The following is a 21,954-nucleotide window of genomic DNA, read 5'->3' on the forward strand; positions in this document are numbered from 1 at the left end:
CTGTGGGAGTTTGGAGTGAAGATGGGGACGCAGTTGGGGGGTGGGGGAGCTGGGTGTCAGCTCAGGGCCCACTTTGGCCTTCTCTGCAGAGGGATTCATCACCAAACAGTCTGGATGAAGCTTTGTCCCTGCCAAGGTTGACGCTGCAAATGTGAGTTTTGGCTGGTTGAGTTCAATGATAGCATTACTCTGCATTTTTCCTCAGTGCACATTTGCATAAATTCCTGAATACTGTTTTGCATTTTGTGTTTAATAGAGAAGTACTGTTTCCCCAGAGGACCGTGTGGAACAAGTTTGTCAAGCAATATTAAGTAACCTGGTTTGTGTACCGCTCCAGAGTTTGAATACTTCATTCTCATCCTCACAGTTCCGCAAATAAACTTTGATTCCGCTGTTATTTCTTGAATCTTGGATATGTGTTAGATGCGAGAATGCAATGGCGACTCAGAGAGCTCCCCTCAAAGAGCTTCGGGTCTAGAAAGGAAGACAAAAATATTTGCATTAAGTGATTGTAATAGAATTGCTGAAAGCAAAGCAGAGAAAGGACTGGTTGGGCAAGTGGGTATATGGCTTCCATGGAAGGATCAAGGAGGGACATTCCATTGCCCGGGCCGGGCACTGGTCTTTGAATCCCTACTTGTAAGTCTTAGACTGTTCTGCATTAGTCGAAGTTTCTAGGAGCCCATTACATCAAGGATCAAAGTCTTCCACCTATTGAAGGCTAGTGTGTACATTCCAGCCGGCTTAACTCTTGAAGAGCCGACACGCTTTCTTTGGAGTTCCCACTCAGGCAAAAGCCACCTCCCAGAATTGAATTACGGCCTTACACATGCAAAATAGTTTCTGGTGTGCTCTGTCTTCAAAGACCTTGGGTCCTTTTGTCTCCCTTCCATAAAAGAGACTGAAATACCTAAGCTGCTTCAGTGTGCTCCTGTATTTTGTTTCAGAAATCCTTTTCCCACTACACTTCAACTCCTGCCAGTTCTCCCCTTTGTACTGTCCTGCTCATCTGTCCCTCTCCATTTAGACTGCCTTAAGGCACTCATCATTTTGTGCCTAGACCACAGAAACCGCTAAATATGATGGATCTTCCCACCAATGATTATATTGCTTTATCAGCACTCCCTGATTACAGTTGTAATCATCCGATGGTTTAAGGACTCACCTTTTGGTGCTCAGCAGAGAGGTGTTAAAGTGTTTAGAGTGTCTGAGGTGCTAATGTCTGCTTCCTGTTCAATACAGAGGACAAGTCATACAATGGTGGAGGAATAGGTTCTTCAAATAGGATGATGGACTTCTTGGAGGAGCCGATCCCTGGTGTGGGGACCTATGATGATTTCAACACAATTGACTGGGTGAGGGAGAAGTCTCGAGACCGGGATAGGCATCGAGAGGTAAGAACAAAGATGGTACGCAAGTTAAGTGTCAGGAAACATCAGGGGAAGAGGTTGAAGATACGTATTCTTTATATGTCTGTTTTCTTTTGGCCTTGGACGTGGCTAAATCTGGTGTCTACTGGCGATGTAGGTTTTTTTTTTTTAACTTACTTTATTTTTAGGGCATTTTGTGTCTGATTTTAAAAATTTCTATTTAATGGTGATTTATCTTCCTATAGTAAAGTAGTTGGAAAGGATCCTAACAGCCCTGATGTGGGTATAAGTGCCTATGTAAAGAGGTAAAAACAAACTTGGTGGAGGGGACCGAAGTACGTTTCAGAGGTCTTCTTCCTCGATCTCATTTCCCTTTTATGGTTTTCCCTGAAACAGGATCTTTAGAACTAAGAAAAGAAAGGGGGCTTCTTTCAAAGGAATAAAAGGAAAAAAAAAATCTCAGCGCCCTGGTGTTTACTGAAGCCTACAGGATAAAGTCCTTGTGATTATGGCTCTTGTACAACCATAAAAGAAAAGTACGCATTCGACTCAAACCCACAAGACCAATCAAATTCAAATTAAGGATGTTAATTTAATGTGACAGGTAATAAGATGGCGCTCCCAGCTATGGCACAGATTCCTTTGAATTTGGTGAGAGAATTGCCCCACTTTTCCCTTTCCAGAGTCCCCTGAAAACCTCTTAGAGCAGTCTGCCAAGGTCTTTTGCCTGTAACTTGTTGCCGTGCATCATTTAAATCAGGGAGTCACAATTTCTAGCTCCTCTCAGGGCCACATGGAGAGCTTACTCAAAAGGGAGGGCCCCCTAGCCCCAGTGATCCAAATTCAGCAGGTGATCCTCTGGTGAGACATTTCTTCAGCCAGCCTTAGGTGTGGTTGTTTCTTTCTTATTGTTTCTGCTTTTGAGTCCAAATTTAAAATGTGATTTTGAAGTCAGTCCCACTCTCTCCCAAGTTCATGATTTCCTTCGCTCAGAGCCGGGCAAGTCTCCTGAGCAGTGAGGGGCAGATTGCTTTTTATTCTTAAGCCCTTCCCATCTCCTGACTGGTTTTCTCATAATCACCTGAGCCTAGCAGTCAGGTTGTCCCTGGTAGAGGTTTTGAGAAATGCCTGTGTAATCCTTGGATTTCTGATCATCTCACTGAGTTTACTGTCCTAACTGAAAAAAGGGGATCTCTACAAAAACACTCGCTGTTTTTTATAAGGTTGCCGCTACTTGGACACACACGCACATGTTCTGTCATACCAGTTCATCAGGTAGGCTTTAGAATTTCTGCCATCGTAATTCAGAGTTCAGTTTGTCTTTCAGCACGTTATTTCCATTGTGAAAGTCATCTGGGATATGACACGGGCATATTTCCCACTATCTGAAAATGGTTGCATCCGAGACACATTATGCCAATTACTAATAATTCAAAACCAGTTAGAATATGTTTATCAAGTCTTCAAAAGGGACTTTTTTGGGCATGAACTGTTCATTGTTAGACTGGAAACACTGTTGCAGAGAAAAATATCGCCTTATCTACTTTCGGCACTAAAACTGGAAACTTAAAGTCATAGGTCGAAATGAATTATTAAATGCTTTTAAAATGTTTTTAGTAATTTATCATTATTTGCGATAGTGCTATAGATGAAGATGGGAGAACGAAGTCACAGTTTCAAAGATAAGAAATAGAGGTGTAGAGAAGGGGACAGTGACAAAGCTGTCTGAATGCTCAATTTTGAAATGTGGGCACTGAAGGGTTAAATTGAGGAGGCTAGGGCCTGAAATGTAGACTTTTCTGCACCCTTCTCGATTAGCCTTAGTATTCCCAGCAAGTTTTTTTTAAAGATTTTATTTATTTATTTAAAAAAAAGATTTTATTTTTATTTATTTATTTGAGAGAGAGAGAGCATGAGCAGGGAGGAGAGGCAGAAGGAGAGGGAGAAGCAAGCTCCCTGCATTGTGGGGCTCGATCCCCGAACCCTGGGATCGTGACCGGAGCCCAAGGCAGACGCCTAACCAACTAAGCCATCCAGGTGCCCTTCTGCCATTCCCAGCAGGTTTTTGAAAATAAAGAGATGCATCCGTGATATCATTTAGTATCTGTGATTAGTGCGGGGAGCAAGTCTTGGAATTTGCCTGACCTGAAGTAGCACCTCAATAGGAAACCTCACACTGTACTTTCACCACTCAAATAAGCCCATGTTTGTGGAATGAGCCCATGTTTGTGGATTGGAAAAACAATCAACCTATTGGCCTAGAGTCAAGAGACCATCCTTAGAATATCGGATGTCTTGGGCAGACAGAGACCACTGCAAAAAGCAAAACAAATTGAGGTGATAGAGAATTAGCAGCTGAATAGGGAATCCCTGACTAAGGTACTTGGAGCCATTGCCATACTGCAGAGAAAGGTAGGGTTCAGTAAGACGGGCTCAGTAAAACTCCCAAGTTCCCGATGAGGTCAGTGCAGCCCAGAATTATCTGAGAAGTAACTCCACCATTGGTCTCTATGCCTAATGAACAGATTTGTCTTTGTGTTTCTTTACTGTGCATTTAAAGGTGAAAAAGCAAGTGTGTGTGTAGAGTGTGCCAATTTTTTTCCCTCATTTCTCCCTAGATTACCAATAAAAGCAAAGAGTCGACATGGGCCTTAATTCACAGTGTGAGTGATGCTTTTTCTGGCTGGTTGTTGATGCTACTTATTGGGCTCTTATCAGGTATGGCAAACTATGTTTATTCTCTTAAAAAATCTCCTAAAATTTTGTGGTGTGCCCTTCCCCAAATCATGAACTGAGTTGCGTGCTGTTTTTTACTGTTTTCCCACATGAAATAAATTGCTGGTGGACCTCGAGGAAGCTCAGTGTTCCCATCTGTAAAGGGATACTAATACTTGCTTCCCTTTCCTTAAAGAAATGCAGTTAAGTGGGGAAATGTATCTAAATGCATTTATACGCTATAAAATATTATATCCATTTTGAGACGCTATTAGCACTGCCTTTCAGTGATTGTCTTGAGGAAGAGTCCTTCTAATAGAGACAATCAAGGTTTTTTGTTAAAGATTTTATTTATTTGAGACGGAGAGAGAGAGCATGAACAGGGGAAGGGCAGAGGGAGAGGCAGACTCCCTGCTGAGTATGGAGCCCCACGTTGGGGCTCCATCTCAGGACCCAGGGATCATGACCCAAGCTGAAGTAAATGTTTAACCGACTGAGGCTCCCAGGTGTCCCGAGACAATCCGTTTTTCTTTTTCTTTTTTTTTTAAACTCATACTACATATGGTTTCTTTTTCTTAAAATTTATTTATTTTTTATTTTGTTTTTTCAGTGTTCCAGGATTCATTGTTATGTATCATACCCAGTGCTACTACATGGGGTTCCTAGGAGGAGATAGAGAACTTCTGGGAGCTTTTTGTAGCTATTTCTTAAACATCTGCTCTCTCATTTGGTGGTGAAGAACATCAGAGAAGATAGGACCCATACGCTCAAGAAACTTATCATGTCATTCTTTCATGCTGGCCGACAAGTGGGATGACCCTTCCTTTTCCTGTCATCTCCGTCACCCTCCCAAGCCATGCCAAATAATGCACAGTCTAACTAGGAATAGTGCACTTGCTAAGCCCATATAGCTTTAAAGCAAGCTCCCACGCAGCCTTCCCCTCCCACCGAGGAAGCAGAAAGCCAAGAATACCTGGGAGAGATGCTAAGGATTGTAACCTTATGGTATTAAAAGATGGAAGACCTGGAATACTGAGCTGAAAGAGAAGTTAGGTGGGAAACCTGTAGGTAGATGGGATAAAAAGACCATTATCACGGGCTCTACTTCGCAGGACTTGAATCCCAGCCCCGCCGCTTACTAGTTTTGTGACTTTTGGCAAGTTTCTTAACCGTTGGCAGCTCTAGTTTCTTGATCTGTAAAACGGGGCTCGCAAGAGTACCTGTAGTCCACATTTGCTGTGAGGACAGAGTAGTAGGTAGATGAGATGTAGCACGCATCGTGCTCAGCACGGTGCCCATAGTTGTTAACAGCGCTGTTGCTGCTGTTGCCTAGGGAAGATTACGAGCCGCCACGGAGCATAAGACAATTGCTACACATGAAGAAAGGCTCAGCCATAACTGGGTTTTCAAAGATTACCTAGGGAAGGCGTCAGCAGTGTTTTTTGATAAAGGGCCGGATGGTCCCTGTAGTACGAATGTAGCCATAGACAATAGGTAAAGAAATGAATGTGGCTGAGACAAAGCAAAACTTCATTTACAAGCATGAAGGCGCATTTGACCCCTGGGCCATAGTTTGCCAACCGTGGTCTAGGGTGTTAATGCTACCCCTTCTGGCCAGTTTAGATTTGGCTGATGACAGACCGAGTGGTCTGTAATGCTAAGTATTGCAAAGAGGCTGAAGGGAAGGAAGAGGGCTGAGAAAAGGTTATATAGCTGACCAGTTAATAGGATAGCAGTGACCTTGGAAAACTATCTCATAAATACTAGGAGTCAGATTTCAAGGCGAAGCAACCATTATAGAGATTTCGGAGCTATTCGGTGGCCATTGGAAGGTGAGAAGGGCCAGAAGCTAGGGATGGTAATGAGGACAGGGGAAAGCATTTTGTTCTGTAGGAAGGGAAACCTGATAAAATTTGTAACCGAGGAAGAAGGGGCTCATTAGGAAAGGAGAAATAGCAGGAAGAGGGAGGATAGGATTGAGGGTACTGGTGTTAGATAGAATAAGGACAGGCTCACATGAAACAGCCGGAGAACAAGCCAAACTCTGTAACGCATGTGAATTTTCTGAGTCTGGGCAATCCGTGCAGTTAAGAGAAGGTGGAGAAGGTGGGCGTGGCCAAGAGGCGTCAAACAAGGTGTTAGATTTGACTAGGTTATTCAAGTATGTAAATAACCTCTGTTAACACTTTTAGCACCTACCCAAACATACACACTGGCATGGCCTCCAGCCTGTTGGAATGTAGGCGTAATATCCTCAACTTTTTAATGTATTTCTTGTCACTAGGTGGCCAGTGAATGTTTTTCTTTTCCCTCGTACACACAGGGCATTTTGTTTTGAGGCACTGGAGAGCAACAAGAAGCAGTGTGTCTGAATGTAGGAACAGTCTGGGAATTCAGGGGCTGTGAATTTTATGAGTCTTTGCTATTTCCCTAAAGCATGATTCTAGACCATTTCATTTCTTTATGCCAGAGTTTCTTCATCTGGACGACAGAAATGGTGAGAAGGCCAGAATCAAAAGTACTGTAATGATCTTAACCCTACCAGTCTATTAACCGGAGCGCATAATTCCCCATTCACTATTCATTTTCTCGGAATTGCCTTTGGTGGCTGTTCTGCACATAATATTGTTTGCTCCTGTTTCACTAAGAAAACTTCTGGATGGTCACGTCCAAGGCTCGGGAGGCTTCGGCATGTCTATAGCTTCGTGTCACTTGCCACGTGCGCATCGCGGTCCGTGCTTTCTCAAATTTGCTTCCCTCAGCCTCGAATGCCTTCCTGCCCTGGTTCAGGTTCCCTTGTCCACGGAGCAGGATTGCTAACAAGGTTGAGCTCTCCTCTCCCGTGGTCTTCGTCAGCTCCCTTACCCTAGCCTCAAACAAAGCTCATGTAAGAATCTTCAAGGAAGGCAGTTCACATTTTTTCAGTCTTACATAAATAGTGAAACAAAATGATCTTTAATAAGCTTGACTGTCTTCGGGGTTCAGGATCCATCAGTTGTGAGGCAAAGCAGAGTCTGGGCCACGTAAATCAGCTAAAAGGCAAATCCACTCAGCCCTTGCTCCCTCCCAACCACTTTGCCCTCCCCCAAGGTCTCCCTATGTAGAAATTCTACAGACACAGTATTCAGTGCAGACAATGCTTTGTGGTATTTTTTCCCTTTTTTACCCCCTCTTGAATAGGTGTTTAATGCCAGGCAAAATCTCTTGGAGGTGATAGGTGGAAATCAAGCCGACAGAACATCAGAAAGAGGTTTCAGGGGGAGCCAGAAGGTTTATGGCTTGTCCATTATTTTGTCACCTTTTCCCTCGTTTTCTCTTAATAACTTTGACCTCCCTTCCCCTCACCTCAAATCAGGTTCCTTAGCTGGCTTGATAGACATTTCTGCTCATTGGATGACAGACTTGAAAGAAGGCATATGCACAGAAGGATTCTGGTTTAACCATGAGCACTGTTGCTGGAACTCCGACCACGTCACCTTCGAAGACAGAGACAAATGCCCAGAGTGGAACAGCTGGTCCCAGCTTATCATCAGCACAGATGAGGTAACGTGTTGTGAAGATTCCCGAACCGCTGACCGTTATTCTTACGCTGACTGAATTTCTTATACTGTTCTCATGGCACTTGTGGAATGCGCCCCTATTTTCCTCTTCATGGAAAGGGGAACCGGCGCCAGCTTCCTTTCTCTGTGGAGTAAGTGCGGCCCTATTTCCCTCACTTCTGCCACGTGGTATCCTTTGATGCTTTACATAGTGACTTAACGTTTTTGCTTCTCATAAACAGTCCTGGTGTTTCTCCTTAGCTGTTTGTACGCAGTGTGATTGAATCTGCCCTTCTCTAATAATTTCGGTAAAGATGTCAGAGCCAGCCAACAGGGACGCTATAATTTCTAACTAAAACAGAATGGGTTAAAAATGTGTCTGTTGTATACACTCCAAAAGTAATTTTCCCCTGAGCATTTCATTAGAACATTAAAAAAAAATTAGAATACATTCCATAGGAAAAAAACAGAAACGCAGGAGTAAAATTGCCCGTAGTCGTCTTCGGAGATTAAATCAATATTTTCATTTGTTCTTGTCTCCCAGCAGATATTTTTCAATGTAAAAGTAACATTGTTTTTCAGTTCCTTTCCTTTCTATTACCACTTGGGCTGTTTGTTAGGTCTCTCCTACTAAAAACAAAAACACACAAGACAGAATATAACAGCTCTCAATTCCCAATTCCTTTCTGGCTTCTACCAACTGAAACAGGTGCCATCTCAGCTCACTCCTCATTTACCCTGTTGGCGAAGTGACTGAGACTAGGCTAGGATATATATTTATACATTTAAAATACATTTTTATTCCTACTTCGGTCCACAGATGATTTGAAATGGGGTGTGTGGATGTGCGGGTGCACGTGCACCCACACATACACACACACAGTCAAGGGAAAAAAAGGATGGGAAAATAATAAAGTCAGAAATAATAGTGTTTATGTACATAAATGACTGTATGCATTGGCTCGGGGGAAGAGCTTAGTAAAAGGGTTGGATACATACCATATGCGTGAGAGGGTTTAGATCTGTTCTTCTGAAACTGGGCTAAGGTTGGATGCCAGTGGGTGGCTGAAACCGCAGGATAAATGCTGTGTGCCATCTCAGAAAATCAGGGTTTTTTTGAATATTTTTTCTAAAATTACATTGAATTACAAAGGGATGCACAATTCCCATGTTTATTAAGGTAACAATCTCTGTTTCAGCTCTGCTCCTGCATAACCTACCCCCTACTCTCTCTCCTAGATTAGGAATACTTGGGTAGAAAACTTTGAGAAGCCCTGGAGTTTAGGGTGAGTGTGTGTGTGTTTGTGTGTGTGTGTGTGTGAGAGAGAGAGAGAGAGAGAGAGAGGGAGGGAGATTCCCTTGCCTTTTTTTTTATTCTTTTATTTTTGAAGTAATTATAGATTCACAGAAAGTTGCAAAACAAGGGAGGTCTCCCATACCCTTCACCCAGGTGTCCCCCAGTGGTGACATGTTTTCTGACTAGAGGATAAGTAGCAAGACAAGGATATGATCCACAGATTTTATTTCACCAATTTTATGTGCATAGATGTGTGTGTATGTGTACATGTGTATGTGTGTATGTAGTTCTCTGCAATTTTACTGCATGTGTAGATTTGTGTAATCACCACTACAATCAAGGTCTAGAACTATTGTTCATTGTGGCAAGGCTCTGCAGTGCTACCCCGTGTGTGTGTGTGTGTGTGTGTGTGTGTGTGTGTGTGTGTTTAAATAGTCCAACTGTAGCTTTCAAGCGGGAGCTTGAGATTTGCTCAAGTGACATATTTCTCTGGCCCTCCTTTTTTTAATGAATGAAATCCTTGCCTGGAGAGAGTCTTCTAGATTCTAAGAGTTCTCCGGCCAAGAACTTGGCCTCCAGGTTTGTGCCCCTAGCCACTTCTAGCTACTTGCCTTCTCACTCCCCCCACCCTCTTTGTTTCCCCCCTTTGGAGTCTTCTTCCTCCCTAGCTACGTTTGAAAGGCCAAGAGAGCAATTATCTATTCCTCTGAGGGACTAAAATAATGGAAAACTTGTGTCAAAGCTATAACTTAGGAGGGGGAAAAAAAAACAACCCTGAGCAGTTTGGCTCTCCTTGTCTAGGTCAGTAAATTATTTTAATAATGTTTTATGTTTTAAGAAGTCAGAAGTACAGTGAGTTTTGTGTTTCATGTAATTTGAGTGAGTTTCAACTTCTACAGTTTTTATCAGTAAGCATGATCTCCTGATGTTCAAAATAGCTTTTTTTTGGAGGGGGGGCAGGTATAACTGTTTGCCAGCCCTTTATGTTGGTGACTCCTTATTACTGGTCAAAATTAGATTTATTTTCTGGCAGACTTCATTAGCATGGGAGGACAGTCAAAAAAGTATATTCACTCCATTTTAAAAAGAGGGGTTGCTGTTTTATTTTTCGGGAGAGCTGGCATCTCGGTGGTTTTGTTTTATGGTTAGAGCCGGAAACTTTCTGCTCACATCTACTTGTTGCTGAGTCTGTGATAGCAGAATTCTCTCAAAGATGTGGTGGTTCTCTGCAGAACTTAATTAACTGTGTATTTTAAGGAAACCGCTCAGGAATTTTCGACACTATAACCTCCTGTGAGAATCTGACACCAAGGTAGGTAGAGCTGGTCTTCACTTCAAATGTGTAGCCAATAACAGAGCTGTCAAGATTCTTAATAAAATTGACATAAAATGAGACCTACTTTACCCCCAAACCTGCCAGAGGTCTCATGTTGAACCTGAGTTTGCTTAGGGTTCTATCTGTTCCTCCTCCTTGTCGATCCTTAGCAGCTGGCGTCAGTTTCCTTGGGGCGGGGGAGCAAAGCCTCGCATTTTCAGTTCCAAGTGGGCTGACCGTGTTTCAGGGGTTGCCTTGCTGCCCGTCTTGGAAGGAACGTTTCGAGCAATGGGATACCGGTCTTTTTCCTCCTGAGCCCCTCTCCCGAAACCCTGTTCGTCAGCAGTGCTCCGTGCCTCACTGGGGCAGCCTGGGCTAAAACAAGCTTCTTTCTTTTTTCCCCTGTTCTAGGGAGCCTTTGCCTACATAGTCAATTATTTCATGTATGTCCTCTGGGCTCTCCTATTTGCCTTCCTCGCTGTGTCTCTTGTCAAAGTGTTTGCACCTTATGCCTGTGGCTCCGGAATTCCTGAGGTGAGTCTCTCCAGTGGTTTATAAACGGTTAACAGTAGTGAATCCTTCCTGGTTAAGAGCCTTTAATAGGTATTCCAGCATATCCTGCAATTCGAATCTGAAACAGGATCAGACCCTGAGGAAATCTGGAGTCTCTCTAGGTGTTCCCTCAAGTCTCCCAGCCTGGGCCACCTGGACACGGAAGGGGGTGGGTTCCTAGCCCCCTTGCGGGTTCCTCGGGAATCAGGCCTCTTGAAAGCCAACCCCTGCTCCCTACCCAAGGAGATCAAGGGTAGACCCCAAGTTTCTGGCCTGAAAACGTACTGGCATTGTCAACTTTGTTTGAGCAGGAGAAATAAAACTGTTTTGCTACATTTCCTATAGTATGACTAGGGCTAGAAGGGGGGGTGGTGGTGGTGGCTGAAGTCCTGTTCCTGACTACTTTTGGCGTAGATTGCTTGACAGTGATCGAAACCACTGAGATTTGAGGTTACCCAGATGACCTTGCCCCTCTCTGTTTCCTGACCAAGTCATAGTTACAAATTTCTTTGGCAGAGAATCAAGGCTCTACTGGCCTGTAAGGATGTAAGTAAGGAAAACACCCTCCCACTCTGCCTCCCCTTCTCCAAATACGCACACTCTCATGCTTGTAGTACTCTCTTGCCCAGCTAGCACATGGCTGGGTGGGGGGCGGAAGGAACTTGAAAGCTTAAAGAACAGTTCTTGCTTTCTTGGACTCCCAGGCTCCCTCCCAAATTGGGGTCATGTAGGTCAAACATTTATATGTCACTTGTTTGAAAGGTGCAGTTTCCATAATGAGGTCCAGATTATTGCTTCCCAGCCTTGTTTACTTGCCTAGTCTATATTTAATCTCTCTGTGTTTGACCTGCAGATAAAAACTATCTTGAGCGGTTTTATTATTAGGGGCTATTTGGGTAAGTGGACCCTGATTATCAAAACCATCACATTGGTGCTGGCCGTGTCATCTGGCTTGAGCCTGGGCAAAGAGGGCCCCCTAGTGCACGTGGCTTGCTGCTGTGGGAACATCCTGTGCCATTGTTTCAACAAATATAGGAAGAATGAAGCCAAGCGCAGAGAGGTAATAACAGATGGCCTGAATTGTCTCTTTTTTGGTGAGCATAAATGGTCCGATCTTAGGGATGAGGATTTAGGGACTCTACCAATATCAGTACAAATACCCTGTGACCCAGTTGTTCCACTTCTAGGAATTTATCCTACAGACACCCCAAGTGTGTGTGGGGAACCAAGGTACGTGTGTGGGGCTAGTCGGTGCAGCATTTGTCGATATCATGGTAAAACCAAACAGTCACAACGTCCATCAATGGGACCAATCGAATAAACGATATTCTGGCCATACTGTAGAATACTAGGCAGTCGTTAAAAAAGATAGCCTCAAGTATGTTGATGTGGATTGATGGCTACAGAAGATCATTAAGTTTCAGAAGCCAATTGTGGAATAACACGTGTATAAAATAATTCAGGTAATTTTTTTTTAAAGTATGTATATGTGCACCTAGAAAGAAAACATCTGGAGAGTAGTTTTACTCCAAACTGTTGAAAATGTCCACCGGTGGTGACATTTTCCTGCTCATGGTGGTGAGAGGGAAAGTGAGGTGGTAGTGAGGGAGAAGTAAGGACTTTAAGAACTTCTAGTACATATAACTGTACGCAAGTTGTGCTATTTTATTACAGAATAAGTTACAAAAATAAGAGATTTTTTAAAAGAAGTAATTTTTTTCCTGTGAAAGAATATAAGCCCCGCATATGTTTCAGATACCAGCTTTTCCATCTTTTATTTCTACCTAATGCCACGCTAAATGAGTTTCTCCGTGTATAGGATCTCTCTCTGCCTTCTGCCTCCATCCGGCTAAATTAGTCCTGCCACAGCGACTCCATAGCTGTTCTCATGTTCATGCAGTTCTTAATGTATATCGTTTTGCGGAGGAAGAACAGATTTTAGAAATGTTCCACATCATTGGTTACTTTTATCCTGCTATAATTAAGGATTTAAGGAAATAATGGTTCTTGCTCTGTTTTCTTTGAATTACACAGAAATCACATATGAAATGGGTCAAGGCCAACGTCATTTTATTAGAATGGATTTTTTCACAAAATTGCAACCTGGTGATTTATTCAGAAAACAAAACGAAGCAAAACAAACCATAAGGCCCAGAAGGAAACTCAGAGATGTTGAAATTTCAAATATGGAATACATTTAGATAGTTCAAGGGGGAAAGTTCCTGGCAGGAGAGGAAGGCTAGCAGGAAAGGGAGAGGGAAATCTGAGTCGATTGTTTAGCTACCATCAGATGGTAGCAGGGCATAACGGCAGTGTGAAACTGGTAAGGTTGTTAGATGGGAATAATGGACAACAGAAGCTGAAGAGTTGAAAAACCATTTGAGCTGTCAGGAGGAGAGTGTTGATTCTTTTTTTTTTTTTTAAGATTTTATTTATTTATTTGACAGAGATCTCACAAGTAGGCAGAGAGGCAGGCAGAGAGAGAGGAGGAAGCGGGCTCCCTGCCGAGCAGAGAGCCCGATGCGGGGCTCGATCCCAGGACCCTGGGATCACGACCTGAGCCGAAGGCAGAGGCTTTAACCCACTGAGCCACCCAGGTGCCCCGAGAGCATTGATTCTTGCTGGTTTTGCATGGGTCGGGGTGACTTTGAAACTATAGATGGCCGGTTACTTTCATGCCATAAAATTGGCATTTTTGTTCACAGTTCCTTATAAAATGAGAGAGGAGTTCTGGGCTGTTTCTCTGTATAGATGTCATGTATTTCTCTAACTAGACTCATGAATATTTGCATCTTGAGTTCACTTCCTATTGTTTATTTAGACTTTCTAGTTATTTTTTCCTGTCCTTCTCACCATCGGCAGCAACCCTTTTGTGTCCCAGGGCCTTGATGAAGTGGGCAGATGGTGGAGATTACAGATTTGAGAAGGAAAGGCATGGACAGACTCCACTCTGTCAGCAAAAACTTGAAGCAAACTAGCCATCATGATTCTTTTTTTTCCCCTCATAATTCATCCTGAAAAGTCATTGAAATCCTCCTGTTTGACTGTCCTCATCCTTTTCCGATGAAAGCCAGTATATAGGCACGGATTTTGAAGTCCTACTGCACTAGCCCCAAAGACCTCACTCCTTCCTTCCCTTCATTTTCCTGCGCCTTCCTGCATTCCCAGGGAAAGCTGCCTGTTTATTTTGCCAAGAACCATTTTATTCTGCAGAAACTCTTAATTTTTATTAAACTTTTTTCTAAAAGTTTCCTTACTACCACAAATCACTTATCACTCCACAGCAACCAGAATCCAGTGAAAGGACTTTGTCCTTCCATTAATTCTGGTGTGTTGGTTACACATTTTCCATGCGCATGAGTGTGCCTATGTACTGAGGTAGAGCTAAGTATCACTTGCTCTCTTTCTCTCCTTCCTTGTCCTTTTTTATTTCCCTTTGACAGCTTCTTCCCCTTCCTCTTCCTCTCCCACCTAGCCCTTTTCCTGGCCTCAGTGAAGTATACTTAGGTCTTCTTTTCAAAATCTATCCCCTTGCTTCTCGTTGCTTCTAGTTTGTTCCCTATTTCTGCTTCCACTGGTCACTGGGGATAGAGTAGGGCACTGAGTACAGGAAACCCCAACTCCCTATTGTATGAAGATTTGCAGCTCCCGAATGGCTGTGAGCCAGTTGTTACTTCGGTTTTATATCATTACAGCCGTCTCTAAAATCTTATTTAGAAAAGCATTCCTTAATAAAGAAAGCACTATGTAAATATGTCACTGAAAATACTTCATTTAGGTGGTTAATAGGCCTACAGACTCAAAATCAGTAACTGAATTGAGAGTAGTGGGTGTGAGGGGAATGATTCGGAATAAAGTCCATGCCTGGATTCATTACAGAGGAAAGACCCTCTACCTGTTCGAGCATTAGACCCATGTGTTCGAAATGTAGCCCGCAGCGTTTGCTCTCCGAATAAGTAAATATGAATTGAACTTCATTTTTGATCCATTGGATATGGAGCATGTATAGTTGTTTTTTTTTTTTTAATGTTTACTAAACACTAATGTTCCCTTTTAAAAATGTGATCGTCGGTAGAAAGGTGTCATTATTCCAAGACTAATTCTGAGTTTTGGATTGTAGGTCTTGTCGGCTGCAGCAGCAGCAGGCGTGTCTGTAGCCTTTGGGGCGCCTATCGGCGGAGTGTTATTCAGCCTAGAAGAGGTAACTACTTTTATCTGTCTGTAGAATATGTGTGTTGCTTTCATGTCAGGAATTCTGGCCGGTGTCTGTGGGACATTTAGACCGGGGGAGCTCCGCCCAGCTCATGTGTTACCATTTACTGTGTGACCAGAACTCCCTGGGTAGTTCTCTTGTCCTCAGCTCTCATTCCTACAGCACTAACTGTTCACCTGAAACTGTTTTTTTTTTTCAAAGATTTTATTATTTATTTGAGACAGAGAGACAGAGAGACAGAGAGCATGACAGTGGGGAGGGTCAGAGGGAGAAGCAGGCTCCCCACTGAGCAGGGAGCTCGATGCGGGACTCGATCTAGGGACCTGAGCTGAAGGCAGATGACCAACTTACTGAGCCACCCAGACACCCCATACCTGAAACTGTTTCTGCGTCCTGGTTTACATTTGCTTTCTCACCCTCTTTCTTCTAGGTCAGCTACTATTTCCCCCTCAAAACGCTGTGGCGCTCGTTCTTTGCTGCCTTGGTGGCAGCATTTACTCTACGTTCCATCAATCCCTTTGGCAACAGCCGCCTGGTTTTATTTTATGTGGAGTTTCACACCCCCTGGCATCTCTTTGAGCTTGTGCCCTTCATTCTGCTGGGCATATTTGGTGGTCTGTGGGGAGCTTTGTTTATCCGCACCAACATTGCCTGGTGTCGGAAGCGTAAGACCACTCAACTGGGGAAGTATCCTGTTGTAGAGGTACTCGTTGTGACAGCCATCACTGCCATCCTGGCTTTCCCCAATGAATACACCCGCATGAGCACGAGTGAGCTCATTTCTGAGCTATTCAATGACTGTGGACTTCTGGACTCCTCCAAGCTCTGTGATTATGAGAACCGTTTCAACACAAGCAAGGGGGGTGAGCTGCCCGACAGACCGGCTGGTGTGGGAGTCTACAGTGCCATGTGGCAGCTGGCCTTGACACTCATACTGAAAATTGTCATCACTATATTCACCTTTGGCATGAAGGTGAGGAGATTCTTTTGCTACTCAGTGGGTAGATGTGTGGCTATGGGTTTGGGGGGCAAAGCCAAGACATCATACAGTCTTCAAAGCTCATGTGGCACTTCCAGCTTCATGCAGCATTATCCCCCCACCTCAGAAGGCCCCCGCCAACATGTCCTCAACTTCCTAGAAAGTAGTACCTCTACCTAACATCATCCAAGCTGACTTTTAGGCCACATGCAGACCTCAGTGATGAGATTTAAGAAGAAATGTTTTCTCCTTTCTGGTGGAAAACAGATTTTGCCCCTAGAAAAGGGATGGTGAGGTATTTGTTCACGTGCCTATTGTATTAAAGCAATATCTGACCACCACATCTGTGGTGGTCCTTATAGGGTGGCTTTAGAGTTTGCCAATAGAGCAAAATATCAAGTTGAATCAAACGAAGTAGCCGTTATTCAACCGTTTTGACCACTAAAATGGTAGTATCCCATGGTTCGGCCCAGTGGCGCTAAATGTATTCTTTACCGTTGTTATCAATGCCCAAGGATCAGGAACTTCACAGGTGATCCCAAGTTAATATTGCAGCTGTCAAAAGCAGACATCAGGCCAGCATCTTTTATTTTCAGTACCTGTTATCATTGCCATGTTTCAGAAGAAATCAAAAAGGAACATTTGTTAAGGTATTTTCTTTCTCCTCCCTAGGTTATTTGTTTGTCTTCCCTCTGGCACCCAACTACCAAGTCAGTTCTCTCTCTTCTCTAGGGAAACAGAGGTTCAAACTGGGAAAGAAGACGTCGCAGCTGTTTAGGCAGCATTATAGTCTCTGAATTGATATGTGTCCTCCTCTACACTCCAGAAGGTTTTACAGTACTTCTTGAGTGATTTATTTTTTCCCTGTCATGGCTTTATTCTTTGATTTAAAGTGATAATATTCAGACCATCCAACCCACCCAGATTCAAATGTATTTCACAATTGAACACAGGCTATTTAAAAATAATCTGCTGTTTCATTCTGTCCTTGTCATCATTTCTCTCCCTTCACACAGAACATTGAGAATTCACTGTAGATATCCTAAGAGTCAGGAAAATAGAGGGGGAGACAGCCGAGAGGGTCTTTTGGTGGTAGTGGCGGTGGGGTTGTTTTGTTTTGTTTGGATACTCACACAACCACAGTTACTGCTGCATTAAAAAATGTAATCATTTCATCTTTCTTTATACTATTACAAAATAAAATGTGACCTCGTATACAATCCTTTTAATGTGACTAGTGGGTTAAGATTCAGTACATAGGAGTGGTTAGGAACACCGATTGTGTTTCATCCCTGGCACTGGTATCTACTGTAACTTGACCTTGGGTGAGTTGCTTCACCTCCCTGAACCTTGAGTTCTTTGTGATTGGGTAATCATGATGCCTGTCTCCCCGGGGTGGTTGTCCAGAACTGGGGGAATCCTATCAGTTGAGTATCCAGCATAGAACATGGTAGATGGTCAATAGAGGGGAATTTTTGTTGCTGAGAATTCAGAATGGGGGAAAATGTCTGCATATGTGAGAAATTCCATCTATTTTCCTTTTTCTTTGGGAAAGGCTTAATTTCTGCCCTCCAGTTCTATGTTGGTCTGGAGAGTTCAGGCTCTTGCCTGATGGACCCCCAAATCAGGGTAAGCTTCTTTGCAGTCGTACTGGCCTGCACGTCCCAAACAACCTCTAGCCCCTGTAGCATTACACACGTCTTTATGGCCACTTGCTAGCATAGTGCATAGTTAAATTTGTCATTGGCCTGTTCGCTTTGCAGAGGGTCAGTCCTCTAGCCCTTAACACATGCTAGGCGAGTGCATCATTCCTCCCTAAGCACCTGTTGCTTTCTCTTTGCAGATCCCTTCTGGCCTGTTTATCCCCAGCATGGCTGTTGGTGCTATAGCGGGTCGACTTTTAGGAGTGGGAATGGAGCAGCTGGCTTATTACCACCATGACTGGGCCATCTTCAATAGCTGGTGTAGTCAGGGAGCGGATTGTATCACCCCTGGCCTTTATGCGATGGTTGGTGCTGCAGCCTGCTTAGGTGAGTAGTGTCTGCATTGACCTTGAAGAAGTTGCCACCCAGGTGATATAATAAAGAAGCACGATATGAAACACGGTTGACTGAAGATTTTTTTTTAATGACCATTTCCTGTTGGGTTTGCCATTTTTTCAAGTGCTTTAAGGAAGTATTCTTTATCATATAGCTATTTTCCTCCCTTTGGGGAGCAATTTTACTCTCAAATTTCATCATACTAAGGAAATGATCAGAAACTTGGAGAAGGATATCTGCCCAAGAATGTTCATTGCAGGATTATCTATGATAGCAAGAAGTTGGAATCAACTTAAATATGCACAGGAAGGGACTGGTTAAGTGGATTATGGTCCATATAACTGGGTAATATTATACTACGTATCTGTTAGGGGCGCCTGGGTGGCTCAGTGGGTTAAGCCTCTGCCTTCAGCTCAGGTCATGATCTCAAGGTCCTGGGATCGAGCCCCGCATCAGGCTCTCTGCTCAGCGGGGAGCCTGCTTCCCCATCTCTCTGCCTGCCTCTCTGCCTACTTATGATTTCTCTCTCCATCAAATGAATAAATAAAATCTTTACTATGTAGCTATTAAATGTGATCCTAATATTTAATATTTTTAATATAACGTTAAATAAATTTGTGTTAATACACAAGATGTTCCTGATGTAAAGTGGGGGGCAGCATGGTGGGGAGTTAAATGTGTAATATGAGCTCACCTTACATAAAAACATGTATTTTTACATCATGAAAAATTTGCAGAAGTCATTCAGAATTTTTACTCTGCTTATTTTAGGGAGTGAGCTTATGGATAATGACTTTCTTTTATAGAATTTCTTTTTTTTTTTTTTTAAGATTTTACGTATTTATTTTGAGATAGTGAGAGGGAGAGCACAAGCCGGGCGGGGAGAAAGGCAGAGGGAGAAGCAGGCTCCCTGCTGATCAGGGAGCCCAACTGAGGGCTTGATCCCAGGACCCTGGGATCATGACCTGAACCAAAGGCAGACACTTAACCGACTGAGCCACCCAGGCACCCCATCTTCTATTGACTTTAAAGAAGTGTTTTCTGACTTTTCCACAAGAGCCTATATGTTCCAGAGAACCTCTCCTCTCAGTACTATTACACAAATTGTGGCTATCTTTTGCCATGACCTTTATAATTAGGGGGGAGAAAGCAATGCACAAATAAGAAACAAAAGGAGAAAAATGTAGAAGGCCTCTTGCACGTTTGTAGATGTTATTTTGAGAAATGTAACTCGTGTCCATTATAAACTTGCTTTAATGCAGTTGCAGTTAACAGGGGAGACCTCCTTTTAGCAGTGTTTCTGGCAAGTAAGCTGTCCCTGGACGGGAGTCTGTCATAGGCCCTTACCTGGCATGAATGAACTATTCCTGTTTTCAGTGGCCCATGTCTGTTTCTTTGCAGGTGGGGTGACACGGATGACCGTTTCTCTCGTTGTCATAATGTTTGAACTAACTGGGGGCTTGGAGTACATTGTGCCTCTGATGGCTGCAGCCATGACAAGCAAGTGGGTGGCAGACGCTCTTGGGCGGGAAGGCATCTATGATGCCCACATTCGTCTCAACGGTTACCCCTTTCTTGAAGCCAAAGAAGAGTTTGCCCATAAGACCCTGGCAATGGATGTGATGAAACCCCGGAGAAATGATCCTTTATTGACTGTCCTTACTCAGGACAGTATGACTGTGGAAGATGTAGAGACTATCATCAGTGAAACCACTTACAGTGGCTTCCCAGTGGTGGTGTCCCGGGAGTCCCAAAGACTTGTGGGTTTTGTTCTCCGAAGGGATCTCATTATTTCAATTGGTAAGGATTTCAGAAAGAGGATCATGAGATCCACGGTGGAAATACATAAATACATGCACAAAGGGTGGGGAGACAGAGGGAGGACGGAATGAATTAGGGGCCATCAAGATAGAAGGAGCACCTCCATTTTCAACGTTTTTCCCCTCTACTTCTCAAATAGAAAATGCACGGAAGAAACAGGATGGGGTTGTGAGCACGTCCATCATTTATTTCACCGAGCATTCTCCTCCCATGCCGCCCTACACCCCCCCTACCCTGAAGCTCCGGAACATCCTGGATCTCAGCCCCTTCACTGTGACTGACCTCACCCCCATGGAGATTGTCGTGGACATCTTCCGCAAGCTGGGACTGCGGCAGTGCCTGGTTACGCACAACGGGTGAGAGCTCCCTGGGGGAGGCACGTTGGACTGTGGGAGGAAGGAGACTGTACAGAGAGAAAGAGAGCAGAACCCAATTCATTTGACCGTCAGTAGCACTTACAGGCCCTCCTGAAGCTCCGTGATGAAGATGGATGTGTTTCTTTTATCGTCATCATGAATGGAAAAGGGGTTTGGGGGAAAAAGTGTGTTTGAGAGACGGGAACTACTGGCTGCACATTATAAATAACGTAGTCCCTCCCCCGCAAAGGAAACGGCTATGTCCTTTTGAACAGACAGCACTGAAGTTATGATGGTATTAGGTAGTATATGTATATATAGTATTTGGTCCTTAGAGTACCTTTATTTTTATTATTTGAAGATGAGAGAAGCAAGTTTCTGTGAGGTTTGAAGATCTGCACAAGGGCCCCCTGTTAATATACAGTAGAGAGGTAGGCTTTAAACACAAGTCTTCTGACTCTCAAGACCAAGACTCGCTCTTTCTGGGACATTTCCTTTTTTTTTTTTAATTAAAAACCTTTTTTTTTCCAGTTTTTCCCCCCCTCCCTGGGACATTTGTCATGCAGTAAAGGAAGCCCTGCTATTTTTATTGGAAAACAAGGGAGGTGGAAGAGGAGGGTGGATTTTTTTTTTCTAAGCATGCTATGTTAATCCAGCAATTATATAAGAATTTCACTCTCTACGATTTCTAAATGTTGTAACAGATGTCTTGCAGGATTTGAATCAGCAAGGGGACTTTCCCTAACTGATTCATTCAACACTTACTGAATCCCCTATTTCATGCAAGAATGTATTCTGCTAGATGCCAAGGAGACACAAAAAAGGCCCTTCTCCCCCCTCAAGGAGTGTGCGATGTCCTAGGGAATCTGAGACCACATGAACCCGTATCACATGACAGCAGATGGGACAAGGGCGTAGGTCAGGCCATTGCTGCCAGGAGGACGCAGGCATTGCCTTCCTGCAGGATCAGGGAGGCATTCTGGAAGAGGAGCGCCTGAACTAGGTAGCAAACGAGAAGATTCAGATATGTAGGGAACATTTAAGCCACAAGAGGTAGCAGGATGTGAGACCGGAAGTAGAAATGCTGGCAGCCTGTTTGGGGACCCATGCGCAGTCCCGTTTGCCAGGCACATGTAACCTAGTCCCGTGAGTGCCTCATGCTGTAAGCCCGGACAGTGTTGAAGACAGAGTTACAAAGGACTGGGGCGGAAGGGTGTCACCTCAGAGAATGTTAACCCCCGATTTATTTTTGTTTTGTTGTCTCGTTTTGTCTTGCAGGCGGTTGCTCGGAATCATTACCAAAAAGGATGTGTTAAAGCATATAGCACAGATGGCGAACCAAGATCCCGACTCCATTCTCTTCAACTAGAATCACAGGGTTGTGCTGGATATAAAACAGGAAGGACATTGCAGACCATGGATGTATTTTGTTAACTGGGTACCCAAAACACATTTCCCGTATTTGGAGGGTGAAGTTATATTATTAGTGTGTTGTCTCTTTCCTCTAAGTTAACCAGTTGCACTACATAATCTCTGGAATTTAATCTTCTCTTTAGGAGAAAATACAGTTAGGCTTCTGTGATATTGCATTAGGAAGATTTCATGAAAGAGTCAACGAGATTGCTCTGGTTTGATTCTTTTTAATTTTTTTAAAATTTAAAACATAATTGTTAGCCAATATGCAATCACTGAAAACTATGCAAGAAAAATTCCAACCGTCCTGACCTATAGCCTGCAGGAAACTCATGAAAAAGTCAC

General features: G+C 43.5%; 1 protein-coding gene across 1 annotated transcript; it reads left to right on the forward strand.

Annotated features, from left to right (window-relative positions):
* The first annotated feature begins 1,245 nt into the window (after positions 1-1,245).
* Positions 1,246-21,605, forward strand: LOC308337256 (H(+)/Cl(-) exchange transporter 5). The gene is made up of 11 exons (XM_080795394.1): positions 1,246-1,394; positions 3,989-4,088; positions 7,441-7,628; positions 10,648-10,770; positions 11,642-11,848; positions 14,909-14,989; positions 15,432-15,974; positions 17,824-18,010; positions 19,421-19,819; positions 19,980-20,196; positions 21,475-21,605. The coding sequence occupies exons 1-11, from the start codon at positions 1,287-1,289 to the stop codon at positions 21,563-21,565; spliced, it is 2,244 nt and encodes a 747-aa protein (XP_080651520.1). The 5' UTR covers positions 1,246-1,286; the 3' UTR covers positions 21,566-21,605.
* The last annotated feature ends 349 nt before the right edge of the window (positions 21,606-21,954 follow it).

The sequence above is a fragment of the Martes martes genome (assembly GCF_963455335.1).
Source record: "Martes martes genome assembly, chromosome: X".
In the NCBI taxonomy this organism is placed as follows: Eukaryota; Metazoa; Chordata; class Mammalia; order Carnivora; family Mustelidae; genus Martes; species Martes martes.